Here is a 21247-nt window from a genome sequence, read left to right as displayed (position 1 = left end):
ATAATGTATTGACACAAGAGTTAAGAGTATAACCTTAATTCTGACATTTTCTTCCCTTTGAAGTGCTTTGCCTTTGCAACCTAAACAATATTCATCTGACACAGTTGCATGTGCATAAAATATGAAAGGCTCTTGGCTCAGGGGCCTTGGACTTCACAGAACATTGCAGCAGTCCCCCTGAGTTTTCCTACCCAGTTATTTTGCTTCCATCTTATACCAGTTTTGCAGCACTATATTAGAGACAGTAACAGTATGAGATTAGTGACTTTTCTTTTCTTCCCTTTTTACCACATGCATTTCTTCAGACCTGATTTCTCACCTCTAGCCACCCACCGTTCAACTTTAGCTTCCCCATGCTGACTTTCATTGCAGCACTGTTAATTTGCTTGGGCATTCATGATTATAGGACTCATAAAGCACAGGCAGAGGTCTCACTGTGTTAGAGATGAAGCAGCAAATGCAATAGCTGAGGGTTCCCTAGATTCAGAATAGCACTGCAGTAATATGAACATTTCCTTTCTGCATCTTCCCCAGTTCTGTTTCATGGTGTGGAGGTCTTTGTCCTCACCATCTGTCCTTTTGCTACCACCTACCCAGTAACTACTCTGGTAGAAGGCAGAAGGAAAATCCTTGGTTTGTCACCTCCATCTCCAGTTGCAGAATTCAGGCTCTTTCCAAACCCAGAACTTCTAACATCTTTACTGCTACCCAGGTTCTGTGATCTCAGAGTCTTTATCTTCTTACCCAAACAACAGCTGAACATTCCTTACTTTTCAGCTGAAGAGGACAAAATCTCTGGCTACTTTTTCTAGAATAAAAATCCCCTCAGAGGACTTCTGGAATGATTTTGTTCTTTCTACTTCAACAAGAAGCAAAGCGTATCCGAAACCTCATGCAAGGATGTATGTAACATGTTCATGCCAACCACCATCTAATCCTCAAAGCCAAAAAGCTCCTGAGACACTGCTACTTCTGTGTTTAGCCAACTCCATATTTCTTCAGATGATAAGACTGGAAGAGAAGAATTCTCTGTGACCAAACAGTCTTTCAGGCCTGCTCTGGTAGTGTCATTCTCACATGATGATGCTATTCACAAAGAGACTAAAGGAAAATATTTCCAAGCTTTTGGTGATCTCTGAGGCTCCCTGAGAGGCCTGCTTAGCCCTTAGTCACAACTTCTAGACTTCTATGAAGACATTCTTGTTGTCTCATCCTCCATATTTTTGTTCTTTTCCCCTAAGTTAATTCCATACTGCCAGCTGGGGCAATACAGACAGCCCTAAGACCCTATTCCTTAGCATTGGTTAGGAGTTTCCCACCAATATGATACGTGGCTGGATTTGAGCTGATTCTTCAAGCCTAAAATAATTATGGTGGAAATAGGGGTTGATGCATCAAAAAAGAAATACATACAGAACAAAAATAATTGGAAATTGTCCCCCAGAAAGAGGTAGTTCCAAAATAAGAAGAGTTCAGGGCTTTTTTTTTAATTTTGCTTTTTTTATATTTCTAGCAAAAATTATTTTCAAAAGTTGACAAGATCAAAACAATACAGAAAGACCAACTCAGTTCAGAGGGACCTGTGGACAATCCTCTTCTCCTGGGATCATCACATAGTCAGAGAAAAAGATCTCCCCTTCGCTTATATCCTTTGTCCTGTTCAGCTGTAACTTACCTCCCTCCTCCTTATTCCTTATTCTCTCCCTCCCTTCCTCTCTCTCTCTCCTGGCTCTCTTCTCTTTGGTGCTCTCTGGTGAACAGTGAACTGCAAGAAACATTCCTGGGCTAGAAATTAACATATTAATGAAGAAAGAGCCTTGAAGAAGGGTGGAGAGATGGGGAGAAACACAGATATGAGGCAGGCAGAAAAAATAACAAAGGGAAGATATAATGAAGAAGGGACACAGAGGCAAAGCACAAAAGGAGAGGAAAAAAAAAACACGCCTTTCTCAGGAACTTCTGCTACTTCAAACACTTCCATGGAAAGAATAGATGAAAGAAAGAATAGAGGTGAAGAAAATGGGATGGTTCTTCTATTTTGAATCAGGATTTATTTTTTTTTCTGTAAGAGAGAATCACCTATTAAAAGAAGAATGAGAAAGATGGAGGAATGGAGCAAGGGAGGGAGTACACATGGGAGTAACAGACACACAAAGGGGACATGTCTGATAACAAGGACAGTGGGTTCATCCTTGACTGTTTGCAAATCACCACGAGCATCGAGCGTACAAATTTAGAGCTTAGCTCTATGGATTACTGCATCCCCCGCAACCCTTCTATTTGCTCCTTCTTCAATGTAGTTCTTCAAATCTGCCCCAAAATTATATTAAAAAATGAAAAAAGTCAATTAGCAAAGACTACTGTTGGTCTGGCAGGCACACAAGAGTCCCACTCGCAACCCCACTCAGTGCTCTGTCAGGCAAACAGTGGGAAGCCCATCAGGATCAGTGGGTTGAGGAGGAAGTCACAAAATTGCAAGTGAGTTCAAGAATCTAAGCATTTGTTCAATCATTTGTTCCTTACTTGACTACCCACCACTAACATCTGTGGTAGATACACTGCAGAAGTATGTATTTTAAAATCACTCTAGCACCCACTGCCACTCCCATGCCTGCTAACAAGGCAGGAGGAAAAAAAAATTCTGGCACAAAGAACGAACAGGAGAAAATAGCATCTTTAATGAGGAAACACTGCAAAACCAAGACGATTGAGGACTTGACTGGAAAAGCAGGCTTTTTGCCATAGTAACAGTGCTCCTTGAGAGCCTTTCCTATAAGCAGGACCTTCCTCAGTTTATCATCACCTTTCACAGTCCCACCAGCAAGTGCCACCATAGAACATATTCCACTGATTCCTGCAGCACCTCTGCAGTCCTTGAATGCTACCCACACCCAAATAAATCTGCAGCTTTCCCTTACACCTCCCAGGCCAGGCCACGCTCCTTGCCATAGGTGCTAGCAAACAGCCTCCCAGGTACCTCACTGCAACACTGCTTTTCTTAGAGCAATCGCACCACACAAAGTGCTGAGAGTTCACTGCCTTCTGCAGCACTCACCTTCAGGCCTAAAGGTTAGGTGAATGCTGTTGTCCCTGTGCTGCCTGTTTATGTCCTTTACCAGTCCTGCAGCTCCTTTCCTCTGGATCATAGTATTTTTTCCAATGGTGAGGCAAGAAGGACTAAAGAACATTTCTCATTCAACCACCTCCAAATGAGACGCTTACATGCCTTCAAATGTTTTTTTTTTTCTTCTTCTCCTATGGCTTTAAAAAGCTTCCAGGATGAGCTTCCATCATAATACAGCAAATGTATATGGCTTTTTTTTTTTTTTTTTACCTTGACTTCTCCTCAGGCAGTAGCAAACGCATGCAGGAATTTACTGAGCTAGGTTTCCTCACTGTCCAACCTTAACAGAATAGGTATAGCCAAGGTCACAAGCATTTTCAGTGCTGCTACTCTAATTTGTACCAACTGAAAGGTAGACTACAGATCATGCAAAAAAATAAAGGACAGTGCCACCCCCAGCCCGCCCACTTGAGGAAACAGCTGCATGCCAGTTCAGGAGATATAAAGAATAGCCTGTGTTCCCTTCACAGTGAGGGCTGTAAAAACAGGACCAATGTCACTTTATTTCCCCAAGTGCTCCTCCTTCTGCACCCAATCCTCACACTCCTATATCTTTCTGAGTCCATACCCTTCTCCTGGGAAGGTGCTGCCACTCTGCCAACTGATGGCTGCGAAGAAGGTGTCAGAAGTGGTGCAGCTGAGCACAGAGATGTAGGATCCCTTCTCCAGATTTTGTGAGGGCCCCGAATTGAATAGCAAAAAGGAAAGGAACGGGTCACCTGAATCACAGTGTAGACCAATGTAATCGCAAACCGAAGAGGGTGCATGCATCTCACCCAGTTGCTTGAGCTGATGCTCCACTCTCCTGGTGGTATGTCTGCCTCCTGAATGAATAAACATAGTGTGCTGGCTCACAGGGTACTTCCAGTGCCACCCACTGTTGACAGTGCCATGCTCTTCTCGTTCACTTCCATCTCTCTGCCAAACTTTCTTGTTAAGCAATTTCACGGAACTATAATAAACTATACCAAATCAATTTCACAGCATTGCTAAGCTTGCACCTTCATCAATTCAAACTTGAGCTTTCCATGAAAAATTGCTTGGAGAAATAAATACAAATCAGTAATTTGTTTTAATCAAACTTGCTCTAGCCAGTCAAACTGGAGCCTTTCCCAGAACTAGCATCTTTCCACAGAAACCAGAGAAACTGTGAGTTGGCACCTTCTCCGGGATACTTGTCGCATCTCACCAGTAGTTTCATATTGGCAAAGGACAAGACCTCCTCCTCCTCACAGTTAAATTCATACCAAAGTGGATTTGCAAGTAGAGCCCCCCCCCCCCCCGCCCCCGCCAACCATCTCAACACCATGCCTGCAAGAAAAGAAAAGGAAAAGGAAGCTGAGAAGAGGAAGAGAATAGCAGCAGCAGAAGGGCAGAACATACAAAACCCAGAAAAACTAGTTGTACTGCATCTCCTGAAACTGGGCAAGCCAAGGGGATGGAGATCTCAACTTCACATGCTGTCTCCAGAGCAGCTATTTGATGAAGCTAAATATAATGCATACTGAAGAGCAGTTGCTAGATCTCTGGATATATTGAGATCTTGTAAGCATCTACACTTTGCACCTCAAAGTTTGCACAGTCCCTTGGTGATGCTGAAGAGTATTTTTTCATGGCTTAAGCAGCAGCAAGTACTCTTCTCAGTTCTCACAATATCACATGTTAGCACTTAGATGCAGGAGGGCAGAGTCGGCATCTTCAAGACTACCACTTGCAGTAGCCCGTGCTTGAGGTACTTCTGGTCATTCAAAGGGTTTTATCTGCCAGTGTCACATTAATATTAAAGGAGAAGAGAGTTACAAAAAAAAAAAAAAAAAAGAAAAAGAAAAATCATCCTTTTTGTGGGATCATCTCTTATTTTATAGCATCTCTTACCCTGTGGCTTCTCAGAGCTTAGTTATACTCAACTCTTTTGCACTCCACCTTGTTCTAGTTATCACTGACTATGCTCAGTGCAGGGTCATAGCAGTCTCACTGGACATCTCCGTCCAAAGCTGACTTTTGAGGAAAATAATCAGTGTAGAATCTGGATACATCTCTCCAAACCGTATCAGCAACTCATGATAGAGGAGATCTTTCAAAGCACGTATCATCTGATGGAATCTGAATGCTGGAAAAGCTGCCAGCCTCCTTCCGGAAACCATTTCTGGAACTGCGTTTGGCTGCTCTGCATAGACACACGAGAAGCATGTCGGTGCTGCCACTAATCTCTTGTGCTTATTAAAACAGCCTTAATGTCCTGGCCAAAATCCACCTCTAGCAATTATATTCTGCTAGCTGAAAATTCTCTTGCGGCTACAGCAGGATGTGGTGTTCGTATCTGCTTTGTTCTGACTGGATGCTATTAAACAGTTGCACTATTTCGCCCCTCAGAAGGCTGAGTTTTAGTGGTGAATTAAGCAGTGCTTTTTTACTTTGTGAAGTGTCTTGGAATTGCAGATAAAAGACACTATAGCCTGTCATAAATAAATGTAAGATGCTGACACTGCTACTGGAGGTAGCCATCTTGCTGAAAAATGATTTCATTTGTGACACTAATAATACAGTGAAGAATGCTGGATGTTTTGACACTGAAAACTCATTTCCATCTCGTTTTAATACTGCTTCAAAAATATAGGAAAACAAAACAAAACAGTGTCAAGTCAGCATTTGTGTGCTTTTAACCACTGCCAGGCCACAGATACACACTGGTTTTCAGCCGAATGCGGCAGCTGCCTTCCACACTAACTACGCCGTCAGTGGGTGAACTTTTCATCCGATTAGCTGCCATCCCTCCAGATCCTCACAGAGCACAGCCAAGCTCACTCACTCTGTTTTTCAAGCATTTTTCATGGTACCTTACTGCAGAGAAAAGCTTTAATCACATTACAATCTTTACTCAATCAAGACAGGTGTGGAGACCTGTTAAGTGTGATACAGCAAGCTCAGGAATCTCTCTGCAGGGGTGGAAAAGAACAAATTTTATACGGAAATGGCTAGCAGCATTCAATCTGATTGATCATCTCAAGGACACTATGGTTAGATTTTCGTATTCATTTTTACATTAAGATGCTTGCAGACTTGAGTAGGGACATTTTTATTACTTAAATCAGGACAGAATACACTGGAGGAATGATAGAAAAGGTAGTGTACCGGACAAGCTGACAGGTCTCTGCCATTTCTAGTTTCTATTTCACTATTTCATTCATATTTAAGTATTCTAAATATCAGCAGCTCCAGCGCACTTTTCATTCAAATATTTCATGAAATTTAGTACATAGTGAGTGTAAGCAAAAAATATAACATTAAGCTAACATATACCACCTTCATAAGTGGTATACTTACTTCAAAATCATTTTTTATAACCTAAAAAAAGGATGGTATCTTGAGCTGAACATTACATTTCAACCTTTGAAGTTTGGACGTGCCATTGAGTTATTTGCCCAAGCCCACAAAAAACACACTGTTGAATAACTCTTTGAAAGCAGAACAAATGCATTTATTTCACACTCTCCTAACTCAAAATTGGAGTAATAGGGCTCTTTCCTCAGATTTTCCAAAATGTTCACCTTTGGACTGAGAATGAAAATAAATTTTGCAACATGAAACAAAACATTTAAAATATATATCTATTCATAAATGGGCCAAGAGAGGGATATGCATTACACACACAGTTCTAGATTCCTCACAGATGACAGGTGTTTGAAACAACAGTTGTTTGGGCCATTAGAGATGAATATTCAGCTGTCCCACAGATATGCAGATCCACATTTTTACCCAAAATTTGGATACAAGACTCAAGTACATCCTTAAAGCAATGAATCTGACAGGAATTTTAGTAGCAGCAGCCAGTCAATAGTGCTCAAAACCTCAATTCATCAAAACACTTAACGATGAGCTTAGCTTTAAATTAGCACAATGATTTCTTAGACTAAGCAAATACAGCAAAGACCATTTCATCCAGCTTTGGATTGTAGGTGCCTCTAGAGTGGAATAGGCCAGATATTTTATAGGGTTTAAGAACATTGCACAATGGTATAGGATAGAAGGTGGAAAATGGTATCACATCTAAAGTTAAATTCTAGGGATGGTTCTAAAACAGCAGAATGTAACACAGGACACAACACAATTAATGTCTTGACTATTCCAAAAAAAAAGGCCACATGATTTTTTTTTCTTTTCTTTACTCATGTATTTCTGTATCTTGCATTTAGATCCTGAATGCTGCCCCAGCTATCCCCACACACTCCTGGGATGGAGCCACTAGGCGGCGTACCAGCCTGGTGCCTTATTAAACCACATTTTGAACTGAAATGGCATCAAAGAGAAAAGAAAGCTGCTCCAGAGTTGCACAGGGAGCCATGGCAACGCAGCTGTTCCTATTTTTAAAAACTTGAAAGATAGTAAGAACATTAAGACTGAGGGGAAAAAAAAATCTTTCCATCAAAACGATAAAGAAGTATGCATGTATTCCTTACAGGATCTTGTGGTAAAACTGCAAATGATTAACCATTTTTTTACAGGCTGCAAGTTCAGAAAATAAGCACAGCTCCAAGAAGTCAGCCCCTGAAGGAAGGGGGACTATTTGACATCCTCCCTCTACTGTGCTGCAAAAGTGCATCACCAAACTCCCTAACATGCTTCATAGCCCACAAGACTGCAGTTGTGTTCTGTGACCAGAGGAAGATGCAGCTCTAGCTAACGCCAACCATAGGTCACCCTGTGTTTGTGGTTTCCCACTGTTTCCTTGAGCTCCATCGCAGAGGAAAGAGCTCGGTTCACTTTTCATGAACAGTAGGGAGATAGCCTGAGTGCACAAGTTAAAGCATACTGTCACCAGCAAGTGAAGTTGATACAGTATTAGCACAAATTGGCCTTGCTGTGAAACAGATGTCTCAGAGGGCTGGAAGCAGAATGTGGACATTTTCCCATCTCAAAAATGGTGGTGCATACCAAAATTCATTCTCAGCTGGTAGATTTTGGTGATCTTTATGAAAAGGCTGCATCCTCTAATCAAGAGAAACGCCTAAAACCCATCACTCCACTTGAACTACCCTACTCTATCATAACCACAAAGAGAATCGAAAATTCAGCTGTGCCCTCAGAGCAAGCGTTTTGTCTCTGCTTTCTCAGAGAAAGCCTCACCATGCAAGACCAAAGCATCCTGTGGGAAATGCTGAAGAACAAAGTACCCAGCCTTTCTGCTCTCTTCTTTTCCCCCATCACTTTTTTTTTTTTCAGAAGCCAGGAGTCATCAGTTTCTTACTAGTGAGCGGAGTTGGATTTTAGACCCCTCCCCGATGAAAAAAGTTGTTCCTCCCACTGCCTTTACCCAAGCACTGGGTTTAGGGGGCTGGAGGACAAAGTAAGGAGGACAGATAGACATAGACCTTGACATTCTGTCCTGAGCACCATTAGCAGCCCACTCTAATCGCCCTAATGCCTGCAAAGGTGCCCTCAGCATCCTGCACGTCTGCCAGTGGACTCCAGGAAGGTCGGGATCAGAGTTGAGGAGATGAACAAGAAGAAATCAACAGTGCCCCAGGACATAGCAAATATATTCCCCCCTGTACCACCCCGTGGGCTATACCTGCTCCCTGCAAGACTGCAAGGGGAGAAGAGTAAGCAATAACATAGGGTTATTAATACAGCAGCTTTCACCAGAACTGAACAAACATGACAGGGAGAACCAAACACGGTTACATGCACACAGGATAAATAAAATGCAAAAGGAGATATAGGACATTAAAAAAAAGGCAAGCAAGCAATAGCAGTATGTAAGCCACAGAGGATAAGGTGATATACATGAAGGGTTGTAGGATGGCAGAGAGACCCTGACTGACACAGGAGGCACTGGCCATCCCCAACCTCCAGCTACCACTAAAGCAGTGACAGGAACAAGCAGATTTCAGCAGCAGAGATCTCTAATATGTCATCAGCGCTCACACCACGTGCTGCCAGCTAATACCAACCTAACGGCAGCCGGACACACCAGCCAGCAGGAACATAACAAGCTGCTAACAAGACACCAGCTTAAAGGCTTTGAAAGGTCAAAACTTACATATGCTCCCTCACCATCCAAGTTTCTGAAAAGGGCAATTTCTGTATCCACAGGAACACACTGCTTATATCTTCTCCCCTTTCCTCCCAGGAGTTAAGAAGCAAGCCCGAATGTAGCACCTTCTACCACTGCAGCAGCACTAGGTTTAAGGGTGGGAGCATGGCTTCCTGGACACTTGGCAAGCTAGATGTGTTCTCCCAAAAGTCAGACCTTCATACTGTCCAGAGCTTGTGTCTGTTAGCAAGAAATTCACTCACCATTCTTATCAATAGAGAAAGGAGCATCTCTGTCCCCTCCCCACCCCCACCCCCACCCTCCATTCCTGCTGAATGGAGGGTTGACTGATTAAAAAACCTGCCTGAGCTCTGTTATAGGTGTGTGGCTCATTCAGCTGCAAGACAGTACAGAGGAGTTCTATGACAGTAAGTATAAATGACATATGACTATCGTTGTGTCCGACATGGCAGGCAATAGCTACCATGGCTGGAAAGGAGAAGGCGGGATAGTTGGGAGGGGCCCCAGAAATGAGGAAGAGCCCAGAGGGGCACAGGCACTGCAAAGGGCACTGCTTTTGGCACTGACCTGGGAAAAGCGGGTTCAGGGTGTTATGGGCATATTGCTGCTCCTGGTTAGCAGAGTGAAAAAAGACCCTGAAGGAGACGAAGGCACTGCATACTTTCACGGGAACATATGGACCATAGGGTCTTCAGTGCCATCCAGGGAAGCAAAATATTCATGCAATTGTATTGCAAGTACTTCCTCTCCTCACTGACTCACCATTCAGCTATCCCAAACCCTAGTGATTCCTAATTACCACTAGGGCAATGTGGCACTGTGAGAACAGAGCTTGCCCTGACTGTTTCAGGCAAAATAGCCTCCAACTGTTCATCAAGGGCTCTTTCACATTTCTTAACTGCTTGGCCTGGAAAGCTACAGATGAAAGTTAATTTCTACCCAAAGTGGAGGTATTATATATACTCAGACAATAAATTGGGCTAGGTTGCCAGCTGTTTTTATATTTATGGAGTTTGAGGTGCAGAATTGAATCTGCCTTTGTTCTGCTTCCAGTGTATTTGCAAAACCAGTACAATTCCACATTTATATTTTCAATTCCAAAGCAAATGCTTCATTGCACTTTTTATTAAAATGAAAACTGGTGTGTGCAGCCTGGTGTTAAATGAGTGACTATTAAAGCCAATCAGTGCAGAACTCATTAGTTACCCTATAACAACAAACTAGTAGTTATGGCCCAGCATTCACAAGCAGCCATGACAACCAGTAGGAAGAACCAGGGTCTCATGGAAGGCTATAATAAAACACAGCTTACGTAGCCCAATGACTGCAAATATTCATACAAAACAGCTGAACTTCAAATGATATGTGCCAGAAATCATAGTCTTTTCTCGTGACTCATCCCTGAGTTCCACTCTCAAGAATGCTCCTGTCTTTTATTTATTTTCTTTCTATTTCTGAAATGTAATGAGGGGCACCCATCCTGAGCTGAAGGAAATCTGTCCCATCAATTAAAGTAACAAAATAAACAGAAGGCTGCCTATAAGCAAAGCCATCTCCTCCCACTCACTCCTCAGCAGCCATGGTGAAGGGAGCATAGATGGGTTTTGCAGAATGCCTAGAAGGTTAGCAAAGACTCCCCTGGAAGAGCTAAGAGAAATGAATTCCAAATCTGAGGAAAACCTTGTTAGAAACTCCTTCCTGACCAATGTAATCATCTCATCCAACAGAGCAGAGAGGGACCACAGAGAGTAGTGATTTGTTGGATGTCCAGGTGAAGACTGGTGATTGAGATAACTATAAACTAGAATATTCAAACCTTTGCACAGATTTCTTTCTGGGACAATAGAGGAATAAATAAACCAAGTACTTAATAGTTTTAGATACATGATCTCCAAATGACCACCTAAGTTTACTATCAGCAAAATGGAGATAAATCCCTTACAAGAATAAAACTTCTTCAAGAACATTAAAAAGGAAAACTAATACTTTAAAAGTGCCATTTTCCTATTGGTTAATGGATTTATCTCACCAGTGGGCTAATTTCTAGAAAAGAAAAGAAGAGTTGCAATATCCAGTAGTCGAGATCATAATTCTCAAATCCAAAATAACACAGAAAAGCATCAGTTTCAAGATAGACAAGAAACAGTTGCTATGAGACCATTATTAATATGACAACATGCAGACCAAACACCTACATTGGTGAGAAATGACATTTAGACAAAAGTCCATCCCGATTCTTTTTGTGCTTACAACCATTAGATCAAACAAAATTTTGTTTGCACAAGCACTTGTAAAAACAAAAAGTGTCACTGTAAGAAAGGGTAGAATCCTGGAGAAACCACACTTGCTTTCTAAACCTCTGCAACATTCAGTTCATTTCTCTTTACTCCATCATACACGCAGAGCGATCACCAGCGAAGACCACATGGAGCAAGATCATTTGATTTTAGTTGCATCCAGATTATAAAAAAAAAAAAAGGGCAGTAAGTGTTCAGGGTTCAGAGAGAGATCTTGGGAAATGACTAATTCACAGTCTTACTATATAATGTGCCCCAGTTGAATTAAATTATATATATTTTTTAGCTGGTTACGTCACTCACCAAAAAATAAAATGGGAAAATTCCTTTATCACACTACTTTCCAGCTATGTATTTGAAGTAAATTGGATGATTTTGGATTAGCTTCAAGATTTTCTGAAGCACCAGCTACGTGGTGATGTATTATCTGAGGTTACACACACTTTGCAGTGTCCCCAGACATCAAGCCCACACATATACATTTCTCTATTCCATGTAGGTATGCTGAGGGGGAACTGAAAGCTGCACATGGCTGAATATAGTACTTCTGGGTCTAAGGCAGGGATAAAATTAGTGTTGCAAAACCTCAAGTCCAGTCCAAAGCAAGCCTGACCATATCGTAGACACACACCTATTACCACTACATTTTGTACCATATTCGAGTGCTGTGGCATCCTAGGAGATGAAAGAGGTTAGAGATAGTACGAAGCACCCAGTATCAAAGAAAACTGAGCAGATCTGTAGAATCTATGATAGCCTCAAAAAACAAAAATTTCAGGATAGGTTTAAAGTTCAGTGCATGGTACTTTCAATAGGACATAAAGGTATGAACATAGATTATAACCAATAATTTCAGGCAATGAGGTAAATCTAGATCTTCAACTCTGCTTCTTTTCACTCCCTTCACCCTCTCCTTTACCCTTCCTTCTGCCCAGTCTCCAGACTATGAGACTGAGGTAGAAGCAATCACGTTCCAGTCAGATATCTGGATTTTCAGAAATGGCTTATTTTGGACACTGATAGCTTACAGATGCTAAAAATGTTCAACAGGAATCTCATTGAAAAAGAAATCTAAGCATTCTCCCCATTGAAATTCACACCTCTTAGCCATCTCATTCACACACACAAAAAAAAAAAAAAAAAAAAAAAGAGAGAGAGAGAGAGTGAGAGAAAGAGAGATAATAAAGAAACATTGGTAAGGGGATAAATAAGAAATGCCCAGAATGGCAGAGCGCAGGCCATTGCTGGGAGAGTCAAAGAAAATATTTATACTGCAGTAAATATTCAACTGCAAGACAGTAAAGAGAGTATAATGATTTCTGAGCTTGCTTAGGTGCCTACAGCAATCTAAACACCATCAGAGCATAGCTCAGCGTGGACTAATTGACTGTGCTTCTCAGCAAGACTGATACTGGTACTTAAACAAAGCTTGGTATGTCTACACATTCTGCAGTCATTCCTGTGATGGCTATACTTAAAATAAACAAGGAATAAGGACCAGCATTATTTAGGCCATGAAGGTGAGAACAAAACTTTTTTTTTCAAAATTGACATGAATTGCTCTGGTATGGAGTACCCAAATTTCTGTGCATATCTATACTGCACAACGGCACTGTCACATCTAGAGACTCAAGAGTGTCTGAGCTGCTGACAGCTACACAATGTGAAGAAGTGCTCTGCAGAGATACTATACTGGATCCTAAAAGAAGTGTAGTTATAGAGGTATGATATCATGCATAGGCTTGTGCAGCATCAACAGAAAGATCTCTGCAGAATACTGCACCACATAGCATTTTCTAAAGGATTGCGAAAAGGACACAACACAGCCCCACTTCAAAAAGCATTAATCAGTTGGAAAGGTAGGGCAGCAGTCTGCCTTCATGCTGCTTTTGATAACTTTGTATATATTAAATATGTTTTTCTTTTTTGATCATTTCAAGTGTGACTCCTTGAAGCCTAGCTGGAAAGGAGACCACTGCTTAAAGCGCTGGGTACCCTTGGTTGTTTCATGGCTTGCAGAAAATGAAAAGTCAGTATGAGGAAGAAGAAGTCAAGGCAATTAGACCTCGTGATATGCCAGTGGATCACAGAGAAAAGGAAAAAAAAAAAAGTCATGAGTAATCTAACTGGTCAAAGAAGAGACTTTTTCAGTCCCTGATTTTTTAGATAATACAGAATTTACACAGTGCAAGAAAAATGTTTCATTGACACAGAAAACACTAGCTATGGAGGTTGGCAAGGGAAGGACCTTCTTTCTCTTCAGCTTATAATTCCTTATCCTGTAGAGCTTTCTCATACCTCAGCCTCTTTGCCCAGAACTAGCCAGAGCTCTTACCCACTTCTATATGCGAGAATAGGACTTAAAACAGTGATGAAAGCACAGTAATAACATTAGCAGTGCCAACAAGCATCTTTTGCAGTCACTGACGACTGGGAGCTGTGGGAGAACTGCAGGGCTGTGTGGGGGAGACGTGCAGTTTGAACATCACAGGATTCCTATCACACTACTAGTGGCCACAGTCTTTAGGATCACCGAGACCTCACTACTCCAAGTTAGCACTACACTGACATGAGCATGAAAAGCAAAAAAAAGGTCTCTGCTTCACAGGCACATTAGCATCGCCCAAATCCCATGCTAAAGGTTTACCACCCTTCTATGCCAAGTGTCAGATACCTGTTCAAGCAGAGATATACAGATTTAATGTTGGCAAAGTAAGTAACAAACAGAGATGTTGCATTTGCACCCAAGCATTGATGATAAATCACCCTTCTTGTCCACTGGATGAGATGGTTCGGTGCTAGGTCATCTTTCCACTCCACTGCATGACTATCACATTAGCTACCTTTTCTCATACCTACTCATCATCTCCAGATAGTACTAAACTATCCACATGTTTTTAGACTATAACAGGGCTACTCACACATATCTGCCCTGCTTTCTTGTCCACCAGTCCCTGTGACTGCCTAGTAGAGATTACAGCGAGGGGTCATAGATTGCGAACTAATCCATCACATTTGCACTATGCTATGATTCACCATGGCAAACTAACAGAGATAACACACTCCATGCAGCAATCTCTTTTACCAGGTGTTACCTGGATTCTTCTTACCCTACCACAAAGGCACCACTTGCCCAAGCACTTCTGTATGTATATGGCCAGGTTCTCTGGCCAGTTGCAGAGATTACCTTACCCAGATTCCCATTTTCAGTTGTCAAAGTTGTTGACAACACCAGAACTCCAACTGGGGCTGAGAAGTCAGGGTGCTCATCTAGAGGTTGTTGCCTCACAGGCATCCTCTGTGACCTTGAAGAGGTGTCTTAGCAACGTTTCCCCAAAAGATGATAGTTTTTTCCCTATTTATTTTTGTCTTTTGCTACCTAGAAAAAAATCAGTCTCGATCGAGATGCCCATATTTCCTGCATATGGAACAGAAGACAGAATCGAACTCAAAACAGCCAGAATATTGAGTTAAATTACAATGGCCAACAAAGCACCAATGAGCAAGGTGATAGCATAAGTCCTCCTCTTTGTGGAGATTTGGATTAAGGTACCAAATGGCTTTAAATGCTTCCAAGGTAGAGCAGAAGCTGTTGACCCTAAATTCTTTTGCAGCTTTTGCTGACCACGCCTCTCTTTATTTCTCTTACTCCTGTAAAGCAAGGCAAATGGACAAAAGGAGGATATTCAGGTACTTCTAAAACAGGTGCCGTAAAAATATCCAGAGTGAATTATACAACCATCACCTACCACGAACACCTGTTTAAATATTTCTGATACCTGGAATGGAACCTGGAGCCTTCTAAATTGAAATACAAAAATATCCACTGTTTGTGACAAGAATTCATCTAATAGTTACACACCCCATTTGTACAAATAGACTCCAAGGAGATCAGTATTGTTATACAAGCAAACACGTTGTGCATAGAAGGGCACACCCATCCTTTTGCATCATACATCATGCATCATTGTACATTTGCTTTATGCTGGTTTCCCTCTTCTGTTGATGCTCCTTAAGGGGGTGACAGTACCAGCAATCACCGCATACCAATACAGATCCCACCTCCCCTTGCCCAGGTTCTAGCAAACACAACATGCTCCCCTGAAATGCCATGTGCCCTAGCAGAATTACTCTGGTGGCCAGAGGTCCTGTATGACTTCTCTTTTGTAAAGCTAGCCCAAAGCTTTTCCTTACCTGTTGAGCATGTTGGACTGGTAAATCCTTTTCTCCTGGGTGTTATAACAGCTGCTCTTGGGCTCAGGGATGAAGCTATGTTCAGACAGCATATCAGAAGCAGCCGTGGTGATTATGGCTATTCCATCCCTCACTCTGGCAGGAAGACCATAGTCCCATTCATCATATGAGACAGAGATGAGCCCGGTGGGGAACTCGGATGGCACTGTGTCTGTATCCCCTGCCACCAGGCTGGGCACAATCCATGTATAACCATAGCCTGTCAGACCCACAGAGTTGGCCACCTCAAAAATGTAGGTGGCCTCTTCCTTGGTGCAGTAGAGGAGAATAACAGGGCTTTGGAGCTTCTTGAGCTGGTTCTGGATTTTTGAATCCCCGTCGTCCAGGGACATGTCCAACAGCAGGACCTCCTCCAGTTCCCAACCCACAAAGCTGTGCTCAATGGTACTGCGGATCTTGTTCACAAAGTCCTGGTAACCAGGGAAGTAAGTAGTGACAATGGAAAAGATGTACCAGTCATATTCTTCCATGATATTGAGCATGACAGAGGCTTGCTGTTCTATTGAGGGACCAAACTGGAAGAACATGGATGATTCATCCTAGAATAGAAAGTCAGAGAGAGAAAGAGAAAACAAGAATAGGTCAAAGGAAATAAACAGCATTCCTAGACAGCCCTATTGAGCACGGAGGAGGATGCATTCAGAATCTTGCACTTCACGTCTTGGGCAAAGTGTAAGGATTTTCAACTGTGAAACATTTGGAAAGGAAGTAAATGCTGTTTTATGACCAAGTGTCCTTACTTTATTTTTAAAGACAAGTTGCAAAGATTACGTACATGTCTCAAATGTTAAACATGATTCTAACAGAGAGGGAATAAGCAGTACACAAGACTAGAAAAAAAAAAAGAGAGCATATATAAAATATTCCATGGCTGCAGAAATTAAGTAATTTAATTCAAGAATTATTCTTAATTTTATATGTGGAATAACTATGGTTCAGGGCAGCATTAATTTTCATTTTAGTTTTGGACAGTCACTCTAGTTTGAGTGTCCAGACTACAATAAAACTAGAGTATATAAAATCATTGGATACGGATAGCTCTGAGAACCTCAAATGCATGTTGCTCTCAAAGCAACCTTTGCATACAACTGCTATAAAGATGCAGTTTAAATTTATTTACATTTCCAAAATATTGTTTAAAATCCTCATATATTAAAACATATTACGAATGAAAAAAAATCCTAAACCATCATGGGGTTTGTTTGTGCTGTATTTTAGAGAAATGTTAGTTACATATTTCTCTTGGTATTTCTTTCATATCCTACCTGAGCCACGGTCATGTTTGCATGAATCAAGACTTGCACCTCAGCGATTTCAAAGGAAGTTTTGTATAGAACTTAGCTCCCCAGTGGCATTTTGAAAGCCATTTTCCTCCTGGGATTCCACATGATACCGGACTTTAAGTTTATGACAGGTCCAGTGAAACCGAAATCCCAGCTTTTGCCCAATTCATGTTGTAAAGGCATGGAAAAAGCATTTCCCAATATGCTGTCTTATAGATTGCTCTTCTGCCCTTTAAAAATCAATTGTGAAATTCTGTTGACTTCTGTGGAGCAGGACTAAACCACAAATAATAATAATAAGAAAAATAGGAATGAGATAGTAGCCCTGCCTCCTCTCAATAAACCAGAAGAGCTGAATCAGAGATCCTAAAGAACGTAGACATGGATTGTAGGTTTGAAGAAACTCATTGCACAAATGCCCCAAAACGTTGCCTCAAGACATCCAAATTTTAGAACAGCTCTCTACCAGATTCATGCTGCTACAGTCTGGCAGGTAAAGCTGGTTTTTAGGAATGATGCCAGTTAATCAGCCATCCATCCTTTCTTCAGTCATGTATTTGATTAACTATTGCCATTTTCTCTATTGGCAAAATATTTCAAAGCTCAGCAACTCCAGAGAGAAAATCCTGCTCCTGCAGTCAGCATTAAGGTGTTTCTTTCTCTTTCCTGAACTCCCTGTGGGTTACGTCCTAAAGAAGAGTTCTTGTTCCCAGGTCCCTGTGCCTCTCCTGTAAGATCTGATGTTTAAACACTAATTCATTTCCTCCACACAACTCACCACCCACTTGTGAAAGTACTCTTAGGAGTGCTCTTGGCATACTGGAAAAAAAAAATCAATGTGCACGAAGAGAAAAAAAAGGCAAGAAATTGGAGACAAGTCAAAAAAATAGGAACAGCAATTGAGCCTCTCAATCTGTGGAAAACAGCTCATATTTTTTAATCACTGGAATTCATCCCCTTCTCCCAGCATTATGCTTTGGAAAAGACCCTACTTTTCCAAAAAAAGATAGATTTTATCTTTAAAGCTTATGGAGAAAAAAAAATCTAGAAGTCTTTCTGTGTTTATGCATAAGAATCTCTAATCTGACTGCAGCATTTCTACATGGGTTGTAGAAATTCTACAAAAATTGGGGCTGATCTGGCACCTAACATCTTGAAATCTTGCCTGGAGGAAAAAATAAATAAATAAAGTAGTACTTGGTATGGGTCTTTCCTCAGTAAGAAACAGTGGACAAGAGATGGGAAATCTATTAGTATTTCCAAGCTGCATAGCTGCATATGCACAAATGCATACACGCATAAAGAATATACTAAAAGCGGTAGAAAGGTGAGGGACGTACTTGCCCTCCTTGTGATTCTAAACACAGTCAGATATTTCACTTAAAGAGAACACTGACAGCTTGTTCCACATGAGTGCACACCCCAACTGTTGACAGGAATTCATCCCCAAAGACTCAAGTAGAAAATTCAGAGTTCCTCACTAATCGAAGCATATCAGAACACCAAAAATCAACACAGCAAATAGCTTTATCGCAACCCAGTTAAACAATCCCTCTCCACTAGTGACATATGCACCCATCCTTAAATCAGATAGCACAGACCACTTGTCTGTACACATAATAACTGCTCTTGAGTAACTACTTGCATTTTAATTACAGCAGAAGCAAAAAGTGGCAACTTCTGTTCAAAATGAGAATGTTAAGGAGGTTCACACCAATCCAGCTTTTAGCTTGCCAAGTGTTTTTTGGCTTTAAATCACCCCAATACTCAGACTAGCCAAATGCTCTTCGTTCCCTAACCGACTCAGCACACAGAGAAGAGAGGGAGGGGCAAGGGAGGAAGGATGGATAACAGTATAGAAGAAAGTGTCCATCTCACAATAAATAAGGAGAATTGCTGATATTGCTGAGCAGAAATCTCTTAGAATACCTTTTGGGGACAAAAAGAAAACTAAGAAAAAAATCTTGAAAGCTGCAATTTCCTTCATCTCCTCATTTTTGACCAAACTTGATGGAAAGTCAAGGAAAAAGAGAGGAAACTGCAATGACAGAAAAACCCAGGGTTATCAGGCAGAACTTGGATCTGACCTCTCTGTGGTGTTACAGTAAAATTTTTGGACTGGAAAGTAGAACTAATTTTTTACTATTTTTATACACATATACCCTACAGAATCCTTAGTGTTTTATTATAGTCTAAATCCCAAAGGAGTATTTTGCCCCTCCAGACACTAGTGTTTGTTTTCTCCCAGAAGATTGTAAGAAGTCCCTTTCTCCCTCCCTTCCTCCCCTTTCTCACCTTGGAACAAGAAAAAAGTAGTTCAAATTAGCCATTAGGAGACAGATTTAAGCTTGGGATGGAGATAGGGTGAATTATATTGCATACTCTTACATTACATACCATCCAGTTGAATTGCGTATCACTCAGTCTTCTGACTACATGAAAGAACTTGCCTTTCTCCTACACCCCTTTAATCTGTGAATCAAGGCTTCCCACAGCTAACCACTGCAAGACAGAGCAAGGTGTAGCAGAAGTGTCCCTCACCCAGCCTGTAAGAGCAGAGGCTCCATTAGAAGATCTCAGTACCTCCAAAGATTCTACTACACCCCCACAGTCACCCTGCAAGGTCAAGGATCTGTAGTTTGCAGAGCTGAGCTGGAGGTGGAGCTGATCAATTGACATAGCACCACTTCCCAGCTGACAGATGGCTTCCCACAGAAAATCTGCTCTGAATTTACTGGTGCTGGGAGAAGTACTGCCACCCCCTCCAGCATGCTTAACCTCTGAGATAGGGAAGCTGGATTGAACATGCTAAAGGTGCAGAGGCAGTCACCATGAAGACTTCTCTTGGAGACTGGAGGCTGACAAGTTCCTAGATGGATGCACAAGGGTTTTACAGAGATAGAACAAGATTTAGATCCTTACGAAATGTACATGCCAGCACTTCTAAGTTGCCCAATGCCTTCTTTTCCTCAAGAGGAGGCCCAGGCAGACACAGCAGGAGTGCCAGGTTTACCTCTCCTGCCTGGAGTGGTGGTGCTGGGGAAGTCCTCCCATGATTCTCTAAGAGAATTCTCCTGCAGCTGTGCCAGTTGGAGCTGATCACTGCTGTTCAGCAAACCATTTACCTCAGATGTAGCCATTGAAGTCCCTAGGGTGCTTTTCTCACAATTTCCTTCCTAGCAGCCTCTCTTGATTCCCAAGGAAAGCAAAAAGCAATTATTGACTTAGAGACAACATCTTGCTCTCAAGAGCAAAACTACTTGAGTCTTGAGAATGCCCCTAAAGCAGAGGAATGCAGGATCCTGGAAAATGGTCGTGATGGATCCTTTGTCTTGAGGAACCACACAGCCTTCTACTAAGCCGTATTATAACTTCTGACTTCAGAATTGAGGAGATCTGCAGGTTTTCTCCTAAGTTTCTTCTCTACAACCTGTTGAAATGTAATCCGATTCTCTATGTCACTCTCTGGTGGCTGGATCCCAAACAGACTTTTGCAACCCACTGCGTATCATTTTAGTTCTTAGAGAATTCATTCCACCTCTTCAGTCCAAGGTTCAATCCCCCAAAATAGCCAAATGTGACAGTTTATGTGCAAGCAATTTAATTGAGGAGCAATTCAAGAGCATGCTTGCTTCTCAGGTAGAAATCAAGCCATGTTTTTGCAAAATGCCCTCTCTGCACAGGTGCAGGCATCAGCGCATGGAAAGACAATTTGTGTTGCTCCTGTTATAGGAGTAGATCCTTTTCAAATGACTTTTTAGCATATTAGTATTTCTAAACATATCTACTGCTTCATTAAAGTTTCTGTGAAGCCATAGTATATAACAACTGGGGTCTATCCTTCAGTTACTTTTCAGTGTCCCAGTTTGCAAAGGGGCTAATCCTAATGACTTAGGCTGCTATCCTTTTCACAAACTCGAATTCTTTTTCCTAATTAAAAGAAAGGTGCTTGTGTCTTTAGTATAGTCTTGATTTGAAAAGTCCCTCTGTGATCTACAGGAAAATCATATAGGGTTGCTTGCTTAGACTTTAGCCCTGCCTGTCACAGATTTTGTGGGGACAAAAAGGAGTGAGCAAGCAACCAAATAACTTCTGCGTAAACACAGACTTTAATTTCCCTACCTCTGTAATTCTTTTCTTTAAACTGAGACACCACTGTGTACCTATCTGTCAGTCCTGGTGGGATACCTGATTCACAGAGAGTTTTATTGTTCATGATGGAAAATGCCGCAAC

General features: G+C 41.6%; 1 protein-coding gene across 4 annotated transcripts in view; it reads right to left on the bottom strand.

The window, feature by feature from the left end:
• Window positions 1–21247, bottom strand: part of GRIN2B (glutamate ionotropic receptor NMDA type subunit 2B) — a 238537-nt gene that overhangs the window by 103876 nt on the left and 113414 nt on the right. For all 4 annotated transcript variants that reach the window (XM_088532849.1, XM_088532847.1, XM_088532846.1 and 1 more), the window contains exon 4: window positions 15671–16269. In XM_088532849.1, the coding sequence (XP_088388975.1) occupies window positions 15671–16269 (599 nt within the window). The remainder of the gene's footprint in view (window positions 1–15670; window positions 16270–21247) is intronic.

The sequence above is a fragment of the Tinamus guttatus genome, unplaced genomic scaffold (genome assembly GCF_059628265.1).
Source record: "Tinamus guttatus ecotype Peru unplaced genomic scaffold, ASM5962826v1 Tinamus_guttatus_pri_ptg000472l, whole genome shotgun sequence".
In the NCBI taxonomy this organism is placed as follows: Eukaryota; Metazoa; Chordata; class Aves; order Tinamiformes; family Tinamidae; genus Tinamus; species Tinamus guttatus.
Note: the sequence above shows the minus strand (reverse complement) of the source record. Positions and strands in the feature narration are given on the sequence as shown.